This window comes from Syngnathus floridae, chromosome 7, assembly GCF_059516105.1.
Source record: "Syngnathus floridae isolate MCC-2025c chromosome 7, RoL_Sflo_1.0, whole genome shotgun sequence".
NCBI classification, from domain to species: Eukaryota; Metazoa; Chordata; class Actinopteri; order Syngnathiformes; family Syngnathidae; genus Syngnathus; species Syngnathus floridae.
Window position 1 is genome coordinate 16,785,373 of NC_142419.1, and position 20,875 is coordinate 16,806,247.

Below are 20,875 nucleotides of genomic sequence, written 5' to 3' on the forward strand. Positions count from 1 at the left end.
AGAAAAGGAAGGCTTGGCGTCCCCACGGAGATCTATCGCTTCTTTAAAACCTTTCATGGTTCGCTCTGTTCCCCTCAAAGGGGCTTTCCACTCGATGCCAGTGATAAGCTATTGGATAAGTGAATGTGTGTGTGTGCGTGTGATTGTAAATCTGTGGGCTTTACACATTAGGCATTTAAAACCCATGTGTGTTCCCATGTGTCATAAAATGTCTGACGTGCTTTCATCAAAATACTCAAAGCATCAAAACATATATATATATATATATTGAGAGAGAGAGAGAGAGATTTAAATTATTTATTTATTTAAGGAATTTATTTATATATTATATTATTATATTTTATATTTATTTAAATGATGTATTTATTTATATATATTATATATATATATATATATATATATATATATATATATATATATATATATATATATATATATATAATTTATAAATAAAATATTTAAAAAAAAAAACTTGAGAATGGACAGGCAGTCCAGAAATCCAACAATTTGTCAACAATTAAAATATACAGCTTGCCTCCTTTTAAGAGTGCAGACAGTGTGACAGTTCTTCCAAGTCTCCTTGCCCCTTCATCACTTTGAAGTGATAAAGCGAATTTGGACGAATGTCGATCGATTTGTGGGCGTGTCCTCGGCGGGGTACGGCTGTCTCCAGCCAAATATTAAAGGGCGAGCGCGCCTTGCTAATGAGGACATTCAGTCTCAGAGGAGTAAGAACTCCTGGCCAAGAAATGATGGCGTTATAACAGCGTTTAATACCCTGGGACATGCCTGTGGCTCACAGTCTCAGCTGCAGGCTGTTGTAAAACTTTATCAAGCATGCCTGAGGAATTTGTCAAAAACACATTCCCAATGTGCTCCCTCACCACGGGCTGGAGCTGCGTGCCCGGCATCATGGCGTTTGCAATCTGCATCTGCTGGGCCAGCATGGCCATGTTCTTCTGCTGGATGAGGTTGTTCCTCCCGTTGATCTCTAGTTGGGTCTTCAGGTGGGGCGGGGGGTGAAGGTATTTGCAGTTCTCCCGGGAACAGCGGCCCTGTTGGGGGGGGGTGAGTGACGTAAAAGTATTAATGGAGGTTGACCTGACATCGGTGCTCAGTTTATTTTCAAGACACGATTTTTTTTAAACCCTCTTTGTGACCTGAGATCTGCACTTTGGTATTTTTCTCTAATCGCTCTAATCTCCTCAAGATGACAAAGTAGCTCGAAAGCAGATAACACGAAAAGAGAGAGAGAGAGCGTTAGCTACAGTAAATGTCAAACAATACAACGGAATCGGTGCGGTCAATTCAAAATTGGTCGAAAAAGATCATTTTTGGACTCTAAAATACAGTTTATTTTATACTGAAGTTCTTTATATTAAGAAAAAAAACTATTCTGTTAAAAACACTTTATTCTTGACTCTATATATATTTTTTTTTAATTTATTCTTTTCTGTCTCCTTGTTAATGCTGTTAATTGTCAAGGCTGACTATTGTTTATTGTCAGATTAAACAATGAATACCAACCCTTCAGTATTTGAATGAGCTGCTAAAAAATGAGGCTTTCAAATAATGAAAAATTAAACCCTGATCTCAAACGATATCAAACTACTTTCACTGCGGGCAAAAATATTTACCTTCAAACTGAAATGCTCCCGCTGTTGCGGAAAATTGATTTCTTAATGAACAAAACATTAAAAACAAAAAACAATACACAAGCAACCCTGGCTATCTCTCAGCTGTTAGTGTTCCACTCCCAAACACCTGAGAGTCGATGCTTAACAAGGCCCGCTGAATCATTATCGACCCCCATCCAATTGAGACGAGTGTCAATATTTGCCATCATCTCTCGGCACGAGAGACCGAAGCGGGATGCCTTCCCGATTGGCGGGAATAACCGTGCTCCTTCTATCGTTATAAAGACGGGAGGGAGCAATTTGTGACCGTCTTCTCTACGCCGAGGGTCATTACATCCGCCCGGCAGACCCCGAGGGGAAGAAGGCAGGGAATGTAATTTGCGCTCTCATAATGCAGGCTGAACTCCCCCAAAGAGATGTAATATCTAACCGCCACCTTTCATCGCCGATATGCATGCTGACGAGAAGGTTGCCATCCGGCGTGTTCACGCGTTCATCCGGCTGGTCGTGACGGCCGCGGCCGGCTCCCGTGGGGAATTAAAGGTTGCCTGTCAGGCCACTGCTTATCTCCCGCAGATTATGTCCACCGCACCCGAGTGCGACACCTACGAGCGAACGCCTCCCCGCTCGTCCTTTGTATTTCCTCGCCTGACTAGTCTGCCTAGCGACAGCGCGAGCAGACACTTTGCAGCCGAGAATGTCAAGAGTTCTCCCGGCGTCGTCATTGGCTCAGAGCGACGCGGCGTTCCCGCGGTTGCACGATACCGGCGCCCCTGGTTGTACTCGCTTCATGTGTGGCGGCTGCAGTTATTGATTACAGCTAATTGGTTAATGTCTTTTGATTTTCAGGGTTCATTACCCCTGTGGGTGGCTTAATGATAGCATGTGAAATGTTTGCGTTTGCCTGCGAATGGGTGGAACCATATTTACTTTGGCACAAACAAGATGTAAAAGTTTATGCAGCTACAATTTTTTTTTTTAAATTATACATACAAGGTGTGTCGGAAAAGTTCCAGGACAGGTGTCGCACGAGCTAACTAGTAAAGAGGCACCATATGTATTTTTTTATAGATTTTTTTTCCCCATATTAACATATAACACATGACAAAATAATATATATTTTTTAGATTATTTTGGTTTTATAGTAACATATAACACATGACGAAAATAATTATATTTACCCTCCAAAAAGCAAAAAAAAAAATGTCTGATCTCTTTTTTTTCATCTCTGTTGTCAAGTTAAATAATGAACAAAGTACTAATAGTACTAGTAATCAGAATTGGCATTGATCTAAAAAAATCCATATTGATTCCATTCTCCTGGAAACACTCACGTTAGAAATCGGTCCCTCTTGAAAATCAGTACCAGCCACGTGTTTTTGATAGCAAAAAAAATAGCACTCTCTAGATAAGTCCTTTGTAAAAACATAACGTAGTAATCAAACAGAATGAACATTTATTGCATAATTTTCCGTTCCGACTTTTTTTCACACAATAAGTATAACCAAAGGAATTTGTGCAGCTGAGCAAATCTCTGAAGATAGATAGCGCTGTCAAGACATTATCTGGGTGATGTATTTCCATTAGCGTAGAGGTGGAATCGATTTTAGCATGCTTGTTAGCTCAGTGCATTTTATCAGCTACATTCTCAAAAGGTCAGTCACCGAAAGCAGTTCTCCATTTATTTATTTTTTTTATCTGTCCCTGTCTTTGATTGTTGTTTTAAATGCTGCTTTTAAAGAGTGTCAGTGTCGGTCAATGGTTTTTTTGTGTTTCTTCTGCCCTCGGAGAATCGAGTGAGCTTCCATACTCATTTCTGGAGCACCTCCTACAAATCGCTTATGGTAGCCACCTAAATCCTAAATATGTAAAAATGAATAAATAAATAAACCTCCTATGATTTTACAGATATAGATCCTAGCATTTACTGATTAGTAAATATCTTATCGCGTTGCAATGATGTCATCACCTATTCAGCCCGTGGCCGACTCCCATCGCGCATACAAATAGCGTGAATACACGTCGACATAACAGTCATAGCCGAGATGCTAATTTTGATTTACACCACATGACTTGCATTCCCACTGGTGCGGTCTCCAACATATCATGTTGTGCCGGTGATGACCTTGGGTTTAATATGAATCCCATAATCCTCTTTTGAATGGGACTTCGGTATCATCAAGAAAAGTATCTTGAAAGTACCATAGGGGGACTTGCACAATAGGCAACTCCTCTCTTCTCTCGGCTTTCTCACTGCTGAGTGTTGTGCCTGTGGAATCCCCCCATGAAAGAATTCCACAGGAGAGCGAGAAGAAAGGAATCAGACATACGGAGAAGTGAGACAGATGCAGAGAGCTCATTAATATTAATCGGCGGCGTCCGTCTGCGTGTTCAATACATCCTCCGAGGGACGGCTTGTGCATCGCAGGCCCTGCTGCACCCTCGCTCTGGCGATCACACATTGATTGAATCAACAATGACTCGTTACAATTAAAGCTCAGCTCAATTGGACCATCCCAAAAATTTTCTTCTGAGACCAACCCCCGACATCAATCCACGAGGCGCCGTCTGCCTGGGCGAGCCAGAGCCTTGATGAGCAAAAGGCGAGAGCAATTTTTCCATGGCCTCAGAGACACCCCCCCAAAAACATCCGCACAACTTGCCCACCCCTTCTTGCAATCAGTCATGTCAACTGGCCCCCCGAAGAATTGGCGAGCGATCCCCGGAGCCTAAAAATATCCATCCATCCATTATCCCGTAGCACTTGTCCTCATTCGGATCACGGGTGATCCTCGCTGAATTTGGATGAGACAGAGGCGGGGCATGCCCTGGACTGGTCGTCAGCCATTTGCACGGGAGATTTAGCCAAATGGCAAATATCAAGATTAGCAAATGATTCGCTTTGATTTCTTCATGACATTTGTTGGATGAGGAACATCCTTTTGTCCAGGTCAACAAAAAATGAAATAAAAATGAATTATAATGAATAACTATAATTATATCATTTTTAGCATTGGAAGCTAATGATGGCACAAAATCATTAGCTGTGATCAGCTTACTGAATAACCAATACATGAAGCTAACACAGCCTTCTTTTGAGATAACTTGGGATAATTTGATGTAAAAACCTTCTAGTGTTTTGGCACAATACATTCCTTGAACAAAAAAACTCTGCATTCATTCTAATTGATACTTTAAGCCAATCCTGTCAATTAACCTTTCCACTCAAGCTATTCAAGCATCTCTTAACCTTGGTCTTATTTTGATTCAAACTCTAATGTGTTCTCCATTCAACATCTATAAAGCTTAGCTTGACTGATTTGTATCTCTCACTCGGCGAGCCAGCCAAGAAGGGATCACACAGCGCATTATAGTCGGCTGGATGCAAGAGTGGTGGCCCGTGCTCGTACTCGGGAGCTGGCAAGTGGAGCGGCGCAATCAACAGTTTGAGATTGGAAGAAGTGAGCGATGAAATTTGTTTCATCCGAGAAGATAGAAACGGGCCTTGAGACGTTCAAGGAAAGCCGACAACAAAGTGACTTCTGATTGAACTGACTTGATTGGAGAGCTGAACAATGCGGGGAAATGGGAGTATGTTTACATGACGGTCTAGGAATTGTTTTTTAAGTTTTCATCACTTGAGGAGATGTGATTGCTCCGATAGATGAGTTCTTGTGTCAAGTGCGACGATTGTCATTCGGTCGAACGCACGTCAAACAAACGGGACGAGAGATTGGACTGTGATCACGCTTGTCGCGTTCGATTCGGTTCAGAGAAACGCTACGACGATAGTTTGTGTGAACGCTATCGTCCAAGACGATTAGCTCACCTGAGATCATTTGAAGAGGTTCCAGTTAAGTCGGAAAGTGTCTGATGTAGGCGTGTAATGATTCATCTGATTCGATTTTGGGTTCCTGATTTTTTTTCGATTTTATTTTGACTCATTTTCCAGCCAAAATCAGTTTTTATTTTGATTATCTACATTTTGTCCGTTACATACATTAAATTTATCGAAATTCACACAAAATAATTAATAATAATTATGATTTTCACTGTTAATCTACATTTCTGTCTTATTAGTGTTTTATTAGTAGTTGGTCATTTATGCAAACGGAGTGCACCAGATCAAGGTAGGCTTCTTTTAAACAGTCGGATCAGAATTTTTATTCACGCAATTAAAAGTAAAAATACAGAAGGTTAACGGAGAACAAGGAGAAGATTCTATCTGTCTGACAAAAAACAAAAAAAATTCAAGAAGCCTCTCTTCCGCTAAAATATGCATTAAGACCGCACAGCTGTCATCCAATAAGTCGAGAATGGAATGGACTGAAAATGGCGCTAGCAATGGCGTAGAATGTAAATGAAGGGGCCGGAATGTTCCGCCGTGTTCGGTTTGTGATAATGAGTCAGGAGGGGGAGAGAGGTTGTCGAGCACGCCTTGAAGTTCCATGGAAACAATGAAAGAAGGTGTCATCCAGGCTATGGGCAAGAATGCTAATGGTGACCACACACAGTGACACACGCTACTGAGGCAGCGTGTCACTGTAGCAGCTCGTACCATTGCCTCGAGGTTAAAGCAGATAAGAAAGGATTAGCATTCATTACTGCAGAATGCGTTGATACCCGACACGCGCGCAGGCGCATGTACGCGCCTTCCATTACTGTACTACAATGCTCAGCGCCCAAGTACAAGGGCCGCGGCGGTAATAGAGCTCGTAATCCTTTTGTAAAAACCGCCGTCGAGCTGCTAAATCCTCACGCTGACATGACGGGGAACGGCTAATAACGGAGCGTTGAAAATTCGCTCGTCTTCGACGAAATTTGCTGACTGTGCGATAAACTTACACCAAATGGACATTAGATACACGCTCGCAATCTGATGAAGGTATATTGGGCTTGTGTAATACATTTATTTACTGCTATACTTTCTGTTTTATCTTTAGTTTGACTCAGTACTTTTTTTTTACTTCCTTGATTTTTAAAGGTCATCAAATGACATTTTTATTTATTCGATTTTAGTTTGTGGATTTAACACAGGATATTTAAATATGATTTGATATCGAAACATGCTATTAAAAGATCTTGATGATCCGATTTGAACCAATAGCCTCACGAAAAGCTATCATCTTAGTTTATTTTGATTCAAATTACCTGCAAAAAAATTCGGTAGTTTGCAGTAATTTATTTAATTTTAACACAGGATGTTTAAATATGATTTGATATTGAAACATGCTCTTGATCTTGATGATCCGATTTGAACCAATAGCCTCATCTTGGTTTATTTTTATTCAAATTACCTGCAAAAAAAAATCCCGCAATTTGGTAGTTTGCAGTAATTTAGAACTAAAGTGCATCATGGGGGTTCTGTTCGAAAATTAGCTCACCAATAATATAGGACATTGTGATTTTCTAGGCCCGTTGAAAAAAATTTGATCCCTGCTCGAGACATACCTTGATCCTTCTCTCACACACATACAAGGGCTTCACCTTCTGACTGCACGCTCATCCTCATCAATGCGCCTTGATCAAAGTTCCCTTGTACAATTTGAACAAAGGCCGGAGGGAGGCGATCACCTTCCCATAATGGAATTGTCTGTGATGTTGTCAGCGTGCAACAACCCAAAAAAAAAAAAAACAGCAGACAGTATAAAAGATAATGCTTTGTGTGTTAACACAGCAGTGATGAGGGTCGTCACGGCAACACAACACAACCAGCTGCCGTTTCCGTCACGAGGGCTGCTACTTTTACGCCGCCGTAATCCCCTTAAAGTCTGTTGACGAATCCCAGCGCCCAACCAAGACAGACGCTCCAACAATAAAGGGGGATATTACACACATTCTTCAATTTCACCCGTGCACACGCTCAACTGGCGGCGTTATACTTACTCCCCCCCCCTCCCCCTCCCATCTGTCCATCAGAGTCGGTGTTAGACCATTAAACGTGTGTGCAGCCGTCCATCACTCCTTCAATTCCACTCTTTCCACTCTGTCTATAATCTGCGCATTGACACCGGCCGCCCTCTGTCAGACTTCATGTCGTCATGATTCAATCACACGGGCAAATCAGCAAATTGCCTTCTGGAGCGCAACTACTGTACTTCCTCGAACGAGAGGCCGACGACACGTTTCAATTAGCCGCCGCCCCAAAAAAAAAAACGCCACTTGGTAGATCAAACAGCTCCATCCTCATCTGACTGTTGGAAGTTTGCGAAAGCACTTCGCCGTCAGCCAGGCAGACGCATCCATCATATGCGACGGATAAAAACGTACGCAGGAAACAATTAGTTTTGCCTCCTACTTTACTGCATTATTGATAAGAGCCAAGAATGAAAGGACATGCAAATAGAAGCTGCTAATGTGAAGCCCGGGGCACTTACACGCTGCATTCCCCAAGTATTAGTTTTATGTGGACCAAGCAAGTCACAGGAGGTCTGGCCCTGCCCATATGCAGACATATATGTACAAAGAAAGACCTTACACCTCCTCTAAAATGCCTCCTACTCTTTCGTTAAGAAGATTACGTTTGTGGAAGATGAAATAAGCCGCGAAATCCATTCGTTTTTTTCATCCATCTCAAGGGGGCGGCCATTTTGCTCCATGCTCTCAACCGCAAATGACATCACAGTAGGGCTCAGGTAACAACCGTCATTAATAAATAAATAAATAAATAATATTATATAATTTGTATGGACAATATAATATATACACACACACACACACGAATGGCTATATAAATAAAACGTAACGATAATTTTCAGATGTATCCACTGCTAAGCTTTCCGTCATAGGCTTTATACACTGTCCAGATTAAGAGGCAAGACACTAAGAGGCGAAGCAAAAAATAAAAAATAAATGAAGAGCTCTCCACCTCGATCTCTAAGGATCAATACCGCACCGAGATAAAGTGCTGATAAACACTTGGGTTTCTGTTAATTAGCACTAATAATCTCCCCTTTTCCCGTTCACTTTCTTCCACGTCCTTTCCTTCTTTGGTCTTTCTTCGTCACGTATTCATTCCGACCTGATGTTCGGAGAGACAACAAATCAAAGGAGGGAGGTTGGCGAGTTCTTTTCAGAAGGCTGATAAATCTCCCACTCCCGTGTTGTTTGTGTCTGACGGCTCCACAGATGAGATTTAATGAACCTCTCATCCAACTCTGATTATTTTCTAATTAAAAGAGCATGAGTGATGGCGACGCGAGCGCATTGACGACTGCTGCTTAATAACGGCGTGTTAAAAACAACAAGCGACAGCCGCGCAAACACAAGCCTAATTCGTCTGAGCAATCGGCTAAGGTTGTTTGTCGGGGAAGGAGAAAAAAAAAATGAGCAAATTTAAATAAACAAATACGCCGAGTGTACATTTAATTTGCCGAAGCAACAATTTTCCGAAGCGCTTATAAGTTGTCTTTACATATCAAGTAGGCGGGGGAGACTTGTTGTTAAAAGCTACACGAGTTTTGTTTTCATTATTTTGAAGGGCTTCGTATTCACTCAGCTAGCTACAGCTCACTTATTTGCTTTAAAAAAAAAAACAACCTCAGATTTAAATAGTGCCAAAGACTTTGCGCCATCCTGTTTTGTAGAGGCTAACAGAGGCTAATAGAGGCTAGCCGTGCCATTATTGGTGTCAATCTATTCAGTTCTTTTGACTGCCATATTGACTCCAAAAGCACCTTTCATCAAATTCTCACCAACATGTCACGTAGATTATTTGGAAAATTCAATTTGTTGTTATAATGAGGTGACTTTTGCCCAGGATGTATTGTATATTTTTCCAGCGCCATATAAATCAGATACAGCCTGTTGCCGGGTAGACTGCAGTAGCCATGACGACCAATACATCATTGTTTTTTTGTTTTTTTTTTTTGGAAGGGGGTCGGATAAACAAGCCCAAAAACACAGAGAGTACCTTGTATGTAAGAGTTTGTACCAATTAAATGCTTGGCAAGACGGAAATGTAGAGTGCCAGGAATGACTTGTCATTTCCCTCCTGAGGTCATGCTCGTTATTTGGCAGGCGTACACTCCTCACACTGAGATCAGTGTACACTTCCATCGACAAAAGTCTTAAGACACAGCTCTTTTCTCAATCAATGAATCCATTAGCTCTTGGACTGGACTACTTTGTCTTAATTCCAAGACATTTTGGACAGTTGTGAGCTTCCAAAAAAACATGGTAACACTTTGGGGAAGGGCCTTGTGATTAAGTAGCTGTTAGCATAAAAAAAAAGTAGCCGTTAGCATGATCATATTTTCTTATATTTTAACGTACGTGTGGGAACCCGCAATAGATGCCGGCGAATTCCGCAGGATCAAATAAAGAGCAAAGGGTCAGTGACATTTAAAGGGAAGAGGAGACGAGGCGAACACGAGCAGACGGACGCACAAAGCTGGTTTGGGACAACAACAACAACAACAACATAAAAGTGAAACAACCAGTTAGCAGACAAACGGGCGTCCTCAGGCGTGTTCATGTTTCGTTGCTCCCACTCCATCTGCTTTCCCGCCTCCGCCCCATTACGCCTTATTTGTCTGCAGTCTCATTTAGAGGTTTGTTTAAATCCGCCACACTCCCGCAGAATTACAAAGAACGGGAAGGTGGGTTAAAGGGTGTCAAGGAGGATTTAGACGGGGACGAGACAGACTAACGAGAACTGATTGGAATTCTCTTCACAACTACAGCGGCGGTGGCGGGACATCACGACTCAGCGCTCAGACATGCTGATGTCACCGCTCCGATTGCCTCGATATATCACTTGAGTGATACATTTGAATAGTGGGGCACAAGGAACATGTCCCGACTAAAAAAAGGTGACCCTGGACAATCGCAAAGTTCACCCTTGTGCGTATTTTGGCTCTGGAGTTGTTATGCCATGTTTTCATGCTGACGCGGCGTCTTTTAAGATGGATGTGTGCGCGTGCTGAGACAGCGTATCCGCAGATGGACGTAAAAACGGTGGCCAAGCCTCTCTGAGGACACCGAGACATTTAGAAGAGGACTTTCAGGGGGGGGAATCGAGTGAGACTGCGTTGATAGCGGCTGTCTGCTCTCGGCTTGCTTCATGGCCGCGGGCTAATAAAAGCCTCCTTTCGTAATGTCTTGTGCGGGCTAAGAACTGAAGGATCAACCAGGACGGATCCCGTTCGGCTCGGCCCGCCAATATAAGATCTAAAAATGGACATTGCTTTAACTCGTACATAACATTCAAACGTAACCGAATGAAGGGACAACAAACGTAACAATGCCGTGTAATAGCTCGCATACCCAAAGGCATTGCGGGCTGACGTCTTTAGACTCCATCTCGATCTCATTAAAATTTAACAGGGTTCTTCTCTCTTTGACGTAGACAAACAAGCCTTGAAAGGTTGTTAGCTGGTTAAAGAAGAAAAGTGTGCAACCATTTGACCTAAGCCTCCACGACCAACGGAGCTCTTACGCTAACGCGGAAGTACCCCTCGAGGCCGAAACGCCCATTGCCTATTAGAGTACAACTATATAAATAATAATACGCTGTACATGTTGAGGACGCAGCCGAGAGATTAACGAGAGCAGAATGAAGGAGAGCAGATTAAAGGAGCTCGAGCACGTCTCCGTTTCAAAGAGGTCTTATCCCAAGTGCGGCATCCTCTCAAGCACACCAAAACACATGATTGAAAGTTTCGAATGCATCGGAAGGATCCTGTCCTCACAAAGCAAGTGTTACGCAACCAAGTCCCCGCAACGAACGTTACCCTAAAATTAGTTATTTCCTCGGGTTATCACATACTTCGAAGTGTTGGTTACATTTGGCGCCCATGCATGAGGATATTAAGTGTGTTCCTGATGGATTCACATTTTTCCATCCCTGCGCCTGCGTCGGTTTTTCTTCCAGGTACTCTGTATTCCTCTTCCATTCCACAAACATTCACAAAGATTATAAATTCATACAGTCGTGCATAGCTGTGAATATGAGCGCGAATGGCTGATGCGTACCCAAAATCCACCGGGATAGCTCACCGGCGAATATTCGTGCATTTGTTATCAGCGTCGACAGATCTCTTTTTTTTTTTTAAATGAAAAGACATTGGGTCCAAAACTGCCCCCTCCACTCCACGCCTGGATGTGTGTTTTGAGTTCATGTGCAGATAAAGCAGATATATCAAACTGTCAGGGAGGCATGCTGCGGAATGCCCTGGCACGGATAGTCGTGTCTGTTCTCATGATCTAAGCAGGCCCCGGCAGCCTCCATTTGTCCGGTCCTGTCTTACCTGTACCTACCGAACCCCGCGCAGGCATCCCAGCATCCAGGCAGCCGCCATTTATAAGACTAATGTTGGTAATACAGAGGCCAGCTGAAGCAGAAGCAGGCTCAGCTTTTAAGCCAAGGTAAGCTACGGTCGGCTTGAGGGACTTCCAGCTCGGCTCTCCGGTTACGTGGCTTGCCAATCAGATAGGAGCCAAATTACACGCTGCTCATTGCTAAATAGAACAGTGGAATTCCGATGCTCTCTGCCCACTTGAGCCTCGCGGCACTGGAGCGATGATATCACCGGCGGGGTTGCGACTCACAACCCTTTACCTCGCCGCCGCCTACGGTTACACTCGTTCCAATCGGGGTGCTCCGTGTCAACCCGGCTAATCGCGGGGCACGTATACAAGCATTCACACACTCTCGAAGTCCTCAGTTGATATTTTAAACACCTAACCTTAGAACTTAGGGACGAATCCCCGACTAAATTTCCCACACCGAAATAAATAACTCATGTAGTCTGGCATTGTGAATATTTACATATAAGAAATTTAGTACGACACTCTGAGGACTTGAAACTGTGATGACTCCCCGAGTGTTGATGTCCATCCGTCCTGCTGGAGTTTCCTGTCCCTCGTTCGTCTTAGGGAGGACGAGAAAGTGGAGCCGCACAGTGGAAGTGCGTTGTCCGAGTGCCAGGGTAAAAAATAGAATTAATTGCGGAGCTTTCCGAGAACCCCCCACCCCCGTGTTGTGTGACCACAATATGAAACAAACACTCTTACGTATGGAGTCCTGGACATAAACAACACTCTCATTGTTCTTCTCAGTGATAGAAACCTCAGCAGTCCCACCCAGAGACCCCGCCGGTTAACTTGTCTGCTATGAAGAATTTCTTAATCTCATTCACAGATGTTGTTGCGATGACCGCCACCGGAACAAACAAACACTGATTGAAAGCTATGAATCATCAAAGCATCGGCGAGACTACAATTCCGACGTAAAACAACTACAGACAATAGTTGTCTCCATTAGGAGCTGTAAAAAAACATAACCCAAAAAAAAAACTGCGTGATGAATGGCTCAGTGATGAATTGTTTGTCACTCTCACCTTGAGCGAGTCAAAACAGGCAATGACTCGGCCGTTTTCCACTTGGCAGCTCTTGGCGGGGTGGGCGAACTTGCACTCGTTGTCCGGCCTCGAGCACGTCCCCCTCTGGAACTCCCGACACACCTCCAAAGTCAGCCACTTTGTGTCCCGGATGGGCGTCACGTTCACCGCCATTTTGGAACCGGAGCGACAGCAGTTGCGGAAGCGGCCGAGGTTGCCCGATGAAAAAGAACGTATATCCAGCAAATGCAATTATGAGCACGCCTGTGTGTTGCTAATGAGGATGGAAAAGTCAATGACATGGGAGACGGTGGGGCTCGAAAAGGTCTTTGTCTGGATGTGAGTCAGGGGAGGCCTCTTGAGGCTCTACAACCTGTAGCCCATCCTCGGGGCCCGCTTGCCTCAAATAGGAAGCCTTTAGCGGTCAAATATCGGCTCGCTCCTAGGCTCGACTGTCAGACGAAAGGATGGTAAAACATTATTGATCGCGTCGGCTCATGATGGGAAGAAGCAGAAAGGGGAGGGTGTGGTGGAGACGACTGCGAGAGCCACGATCTTCTTCCCGCTCACAGCGGCTGATTGTATCTGTTTGTTCTCAACATCGGGCTTTATCTGCGGAGGCAAGCAGGGAGGGAGGGGCCCCGACGTTAGCGTTTCAGTGGCGCAGTGGATGGCGTCGACGGCCCAGCGAGGCAGCGCTGACGACTGTGGCGGGGTTCAGCGGAGTCCAAGATCCACGGGCGGGAGAGGAAGAAGGCACTTCTCTCTGTGGAGAAGGAGGGAATCGTGTCAGCGGGGCAACACACAGAAGCTTAGATACGCACTGATTCAGAGGCAGTCGCTAACAACCAATTTGTCATGTTTCTTAGACGTTCTTAGACATGTCTATGAACCCATAGTAAAAAAAATAAACCAAGCTAATCAAACAAGAGTCCGTATGACGATAAGAGTTTTCACGACCTCAAAACTAGCCGGTAGCGTCGTAAACCGAGAACCGCAAGGTGTCTTCTTTCTTGTGTCTGCTCACTCGACAGGAAAGTAATTCCACAAATTATTATTTGGATAAGCGTCTGTATCAGAAAATGTGGGTTGAAGCAAACCCTATTCAGTTTCCGTTAAAAGTCAACTAAAAACATGGTGGATGACCTTCTTAACTGTGTCCTTTCACATTTAAGGTACATCATCTTTAATTATATTGAGAATAAATAGAAAAGATAACAACAAAATTAATCTTGAGCTTTTATTAAATTACTTCATACCCACACAGCATTTTTTATGCATAACCGGCCGTGCTAAATTTAGTGGTATAACTAATAGATCAAGTTTATCTTTTAATTGCTGCCACCATTATTGTACAATGCTGCCTTGGACATGGTTTGAATAAATATTGTCAAATCCAAGGTTACACATTTCCAAAAGGCAGCAATAACGCTCGGCTTTTTCTGAATGGTTACATCATAGACAACGAGTGTTTTTGTTTCAAGGCTAACTTGTCTGTTATGCTAGCCGTGTATGATCTGGAAGCTAACCCGGAACCTCGCCAACTGTGTGTCAGGCATGCTAATTACTAGCTTCCCCTTCTGAATGACACCAATAAAAACTGTTTAACTTTCTCAACTGAGCTGCCAATCTTCCCAATCTTGTAATGAGATGGTAGTAATATCAGCTTTGGCAGTCGGCCACCGACAAGCGAGACGAGGGCGACGCGAGCATCGCAGCGAGTTGGATGATACTCTCTTCCACGTCCTTATTAGATTGCCGCTGACAAAAAACACATTTAGACCTCTTTGCTCTCACCAAAATAAAAAATACTCTCTGCAAAGTAAAGCACCCTCATGCCCACAGCCCACATGGTGTTACATCACTTCTCCATCCCCCGCTCACTACAGCAGATGTGTTTATGAATACTCTATTGTTAGGTGCACTTTATTTAACACATCTTTCCGCAATTTAGAATCAGGATACAATTTGTGATAATACCCCTTAAAAATCACATGTACTTGGAGTTCAAAGCATTCCTATTTTGTGAGTGAAATGAGAATATAAACACAATTGCTAGCATTAGCCACTAGAAACCGCTGCTAACAAGCTAGCCACTGGCTTCAGAGACTGAAGCAAGAATAGCCAAGAAATAAATAGAGGTTAAAAATAAAAAGAGCAATAAAAATGCGGTTTTATCCGGACTGGGCCAGTCGTGGATGACTTTTTTGGGCCAAAGTTGATATTTTCAGCTGTGTGTGTGGGGGGGTGTTGAGGTTAGCGTTACCCACTACATCTGGAAGGAACCCGAATAAAGAGGGAGCACTGCCATTACCAGACTATTAAATATAAAGATGCGCAATAAGTCTCTTCTTATTCATAAACATTGGTCAAAAGTATTGGGACACCACCTCTCCTCAAATAATCGATATCAGATGCTACAAAAAGCTGCACGTAATGAAACTCTGAGTGCAGAGCAAAAGGGATCGCTGATTCACGATGGGGGCAGAATGTCAGTGAAGGACGGAGGCCATTTCCTATCCAAATTGCTCCCCTGGGTCAATGCGGACTTCAAATGAGCCACTGTTGCGCTGGCCTTGTGATGCGACAGAATCGAACAAGCTACACACACTAATGATAATAACAATAATGGGTAGTTTTGATTTACTTTTTCAGGGAGCTGAAATGCGATCCCAACCTCAGTTCAGCTTTTACGAGTATTTTTGTGACACTTGAAAAAGGAGCTGAACCAACAAAAGATCTTAAGGAGACAAAATGTGGTATTTTTCTTTTCTCCATAAATTTCAACTAGCTCCCAAGTGTTTTATTAACTTTGGTTGAAGTACCCTTAGGATCAAGAATTACAAAAAATTCTAAATGTCTTAGCTTAGTGAAATGTTCTTCTAAATTACTAAATGTATTTTTTTGTGTAGTTTTGGGCAACTTTAAATGATTATATACTTTCCACAAATTAAAATAGTTCGGAGGTGTCTTAATAATCGCTATCATGCTGCCTGTATTGCATTTTTTTTTTTTCAAAACAGCTCAGGAATAATACACATGAAAGAACGCAGAACGCCACTGTGCCTTAACACCAAACAATGTACAAAGTCTCCCCAACCTTTATTGTCATTGCTCAGAAGAAAAAAGTCCGTCTTGGTTATTGAGCTCTGCCGTCATGCTGTCATTTCTTTACGGGAATGAAAACAAATACTCTTAACATTCAATGACCACATGAATAGAAGGCGAGCCCGAAGCGTCCAAATTGCAATTAGACAAAAAAGGCAATCTCACCGAGGCCGCCGCTCAAGAGCCGTGACAAAACGAGCCACGGGTACGGTCCGGCGCATGAATAAATGAGACTGTGACGGAACAAGGCTAAAACTGTGAGGAACGGTGTTGAGGAGGAAATAAATAAATAAGGGCTTCATCAATAAGCATCTCAGCGCTTGTGAATAATGCATGCGGCCATTTTCCATAGCCTGAGGCAACAGATATGATTATACCGCCAGATCAACTCCAGACAATGTCGACAAAGGGAGAGAAGTGTGGCAGTAACGCGCCCTACCCACCTGACACCCTTTGACCCCTCACTCAAAGGTCCGAATTGGAAATATCGTGTTGATACATCCAAGGGTGGACCAAAATATCACATGATAAATTCTCAAGATCCAGTCTCGATTAGCGGTCGGACACATCATCGATATTGTGATATATCACATCATAATCTTTGACAAGTATGGTCTCAATTAGAGGCGGGACAAAATATCAATACTGTGATGTATCACAGCATAACCTCTGACCATGCAGTATCAAGGACGGGGCAAACGTATCGATGCCCCAAATATTGATATCACAAAGTATCGTATCGGCTAAACTACACGGTCAGTTTTTAACTTCTGTAGATGTCTCTTTTATAATCGGCAAAATATTGTGATAATTTCGCATCGTATCAAGTTATACCGACTGTAATTCTCGCCGCTATCAACAACAAGCTCAATAATGTAGCACCTTGTTTACGCAACGCCATCGGATCCGGCGCTAATATGCTTGCTATAACGGTGCTGCTCATTTAGCTCCACGGGATTATTTGGAGGCTTGTGGCAATAAGCCTTGATATAGACAAGGGTGATTACTTTTGATTCATGATAATAAACCTAGGCTTCGCAATGATGATTAAAAACCAAATGAAGGGGAAATAAAGTGTGCTATTTACGTGGTGTCGGCCAAGGGCGGCAAAAGATTGCCTGAACTGTATTATTTTTTTTTATTACTAAAAGTAATATTCTTTCTTGATATATACAGAAGGTGAACAGAGAAGACGGGGGAGAAACGAAAGCAAAACGAAATAAAGCAGGCCGCAATATGTTTAATATGTAATTTGACAACAAGACGTGTTGTGTCGAATCTGAAAATTCAATTCAGCTAAGCAAAGCAGAAAAGCGACGCGGTCGTTTGGTAATGTGAGCAGTTCAAGGCCCGCTTACTGACTGACGCGGCAAAAAGCAGACGTCGGACGCGTCGTATTACAAACGGCGACGCTGTGGATGCTGGACCCTGAGCTGACCTTTACACTGATAGGACCGAAGAGAACGAAGGGAGGGAGGAAGGGGGCGCCGGGAAGGAGCCAAGCGGTGGAGGAGGGTGGCTAAAAGCGGTTCTAGCTACAAGCTGGCAAAAGATGGCAGGTTGGAAACAACACGGTGAGAAGTGGGTGTCGCAAATACTCGGGAGTCCGCTTCAGCCCCACCAGGCACCGTCTAAGCCATGCAAACAGGATGGCTTCACTAAGTCCTGAAAATTTTAAGGGATCCGAATCAGAGAACACACCGGTTCTAAACACGACAAACATAATTCTATCTCAAAATCCATCAATCTATTTTAAACACGACAAACATAATTCTATCTATCTATCTATCTATCTATCTATCTATCTATCTATCTATCTATCTATCTATCTATCTATCTATCTATCTATCTATCTATCTATCTATCTATCTATCTATCTATCTATCTATCTATTTAGCTAGCTAGATCGCTAGCTAGATCGCTAGCTAGCATCTGATGTTTTTCAGTACTACTAAGAAAAAAAAGGCATAAAAACGTTGTTCTTTTACAACTGTGTAGCTTAAACTTGTAAAACTCGTATGCCTCGCCGACTTCCCAATCAGGCCCAGGTTTTTAATTGACAGTCATGGCTTCAGGCCAAATATTTTCCCATTAGCCCAAACTTTGCGTTGAGCACTGATTGCTTGTTTCCACGGAAAAGATCAATTAACATTTCAGCATCCCTCAACGGACGTGTGCCAACGCTGTCAGCATTTCCAATGCGAGCTTATCACCTTTCCATTTGCGCACCCGTTTTTTTCCCCCTTTCACATATGCCGTTACGAGCGTTGTATACTACCAACTGTGCATTTCCCATCTGCTCGATTTTGTAACCGGTCGCATCAGTGGGGGTTAACGATACCGACGACGGTAAATGTCAAAGCTGTACTAAAAAAAAAAAATCAGCCTGCTCATTTGTGAGTCAAGCTCTCCATACATTTTGATATAAGCAGGTTTAATAATAATGTAAAAATACCTCATTAGGAATATATTAAATCAGACGTCAGAGAATAATTGTTTGCCAGGCTCGGATCCGACACCTTGCCAAGGCGACGACCGTATTAATGAATTAATGAGACCCCGGGCGCGAGAATCCATGTCGAGCAATAACTCAGGCCACGCCCCCCCCCTTCCCCCGCGAGTTTGTGATTGGACTCGCCCGTGTTGCCTTTGAGCGCTCATCATTCCCACGTCGGATGAAGTCAATCCATCGTGCCATCAACGCAACGTTGGACTTCATTTCTATTCGAAACACGCTCGCACGCGAGTGCGGACTGCTAAGCATGAGGCAGCAGATCTGCATCGTGGAGGGAGGATGCAAGCTAGGAGATGAATGGAAGGTCAACAGCGCCATTGATATTCAAGACTCGGGCGCATGAGTAATATGTGTGCATACGATTAACATTGACTATCGCTCTTTGGAGAGCAAAGACTCTCTCCTTCATTTGTTTTTTTACCCCCCCCTGTCCAGTCATGTTTACATTAGAAAAAAAATCACTGCTGTCGTTAGATTACATACCAGGAAAAACTACAAATACGCTTGCCTGACCACTTGTTGCTAGGCAGAATTTGCGATTGTACCCCGCAGATCAACAAAGTGCCAGCTTCACCCACTCGCTGTTCGAATGAGTGCCAACAGCGACAGGAAATCAGACAGACACAAATTCAGAATATTTTTTCCCCCCGAATGTGCCGAAATCAGTTAAATCGCTCGCTCTGTACTGAATATCAAATATCTATTGTTGGGATACGGTTTCAGATGTCACATTAAAGTAAATCTATGGCCACAGAGAGACTCTAGCTTCCCCTTAATGACGGCAAAAAGAGTCAAGATAGATGGATTTTAAAAGCTGCTTGTGCTAACGCTAGTGCGGCGTAATGCAGCAGCAGCAGCAGCGACGGGCGGCGGCAGCGAGGGTGTCACTGAGTTCATGGACATAAAGCAAGCCACCGCCAGACTGGTCTGCTCCCCGCAGGAATAACAATGGAGGAGGGTATACGTCGCTGTGTAAAGAACGCGAGAGGAAGAAGGAACGATCGGAAGACCAGAGTAAACGTCCGAGACAGACGGAGACATAACGGGGATAAAAAAGTGCAGGAGATGCAGTCGTAATAGGTGGGGTGGTCGGTCAAGGGGAAAAAGTCGGGAAAAAAAGCTCCCTCGGGTGATTTTACGGCCTTCTTCGCTATCATTATAGAGAGACATACAGTACAGTACATCGAGTCTTTTCGCTTCCGTCGAGCAGATGTTTAGTGTTGTCGGACCAGACCGACGAGCAAATAAGACAAGCGACTGAGACAGATATGATCTGATGTCGGTTGGGATAGGTGTGTCAAAGCAGGGGGGAAAATAGATCAGCATTTATTTTTAAATGGATTTATTTTGTACAGAAATCGTCATTTGAGACTTTTGAGTTGATTGCGCAATACTTATTATTACCATTTTTATCTTGTTCTCAATAAAGAACTAATACTAATAAAGACTAAGCAAGAACCAGGAGTCATAAAACCGATGATTACACACCATGTGATTTGTAAGTTTCGATGTCGTGACCAGTTCAGGAAATGCCGCGTTGACTAGCGATGACCCAAAAGCGCAAGCTACCCAACGTGTGACTAAAGACGGAAATACTTGCAACCAAAACAATCTTGATGACGTAAACCCATTTCCAAAAATGGCCATTTTTGCAAAGAAACAGCAGTCTTCACTTAGAAGCCTCAAAATGCCTCGTCAGAGTTCTTGGCATTTGATACTCGCATTTTTGAAAGGCTCATAAATCTGAAACGCAGGCTCGCTTGCATCGATGAGAAGTATCTGCTTACCATGCGGGTGGTGAATGGAAGACAATTGACCATGACCTTTTTTTTTTTTCCCAAGGATGGCACTGTGTATGTATCTGGACTGGAGATACTATCTTTAATATGCTCTAGGCTACGTGTTGTCTGATACAGCATACCCCAAAATGTTTAAATTCCAATCCCCCCCCTTAGAAAAAAAGCTGAAAATTAACTATGCGAAACATTTTGAGCGATAATAAATCAAGTTGATCTTGGAAAAGATTGCTTGGTGGCAGGGACTGAGAGACAAACCTCCCATTGTTGTGTTTGTGGGAGGCGTTTTCTCACAAGTGTGTGTAAAATGTTTGGTCTCGTTGTCTTTGAGTCATTTAGCAAAACTTAATGGCTAGCCTGTTAGCTAAAAACAACTGTAAAGCGCTAATTGGCTAGCCTCCTAGCTAACATCAACTGTAACAGAATGCGATCCAGTTCAGCGGCTAGCTTGCTAGCTAACATTAACTATACAGAATC

The 20,875-nt window shown here is 43.2% G+C and overlaps 1 protein-coding gene across 3 annotated transcripts in view; it reads right to left on the bottom strand.

Moving 5' to 3' along the window:
* LOC148395665 (muscleblind-like protein 1) overlaps positions 1–20,875 on the bottom strand; it is a 39,028-nt gene that overhangs the window by 10,531 nt on the left and 7,622 nt on the right. For all 3 annotated transcript variants that reach the window (XM_088381679.1, XM_088381681.1, XM_088381678.1), the window contains exons 2-3: positions 12,980–13,745; positions 885–1,055 (exon numbers count right to left, since the gene is read on the bottom strand). In XM_088381679.1, the coding sequence (XP_088237805.1) occupies positions 885–1,055; positions 12,980–13,153 (345 nt within the window). In that variant the 5' untranslated portion in view covers positions 13,154–13,745. The remainder of the gene's footprint in view (positions 1–884; positions 1,056–12,979; positions 13,746–20,875) is intronic.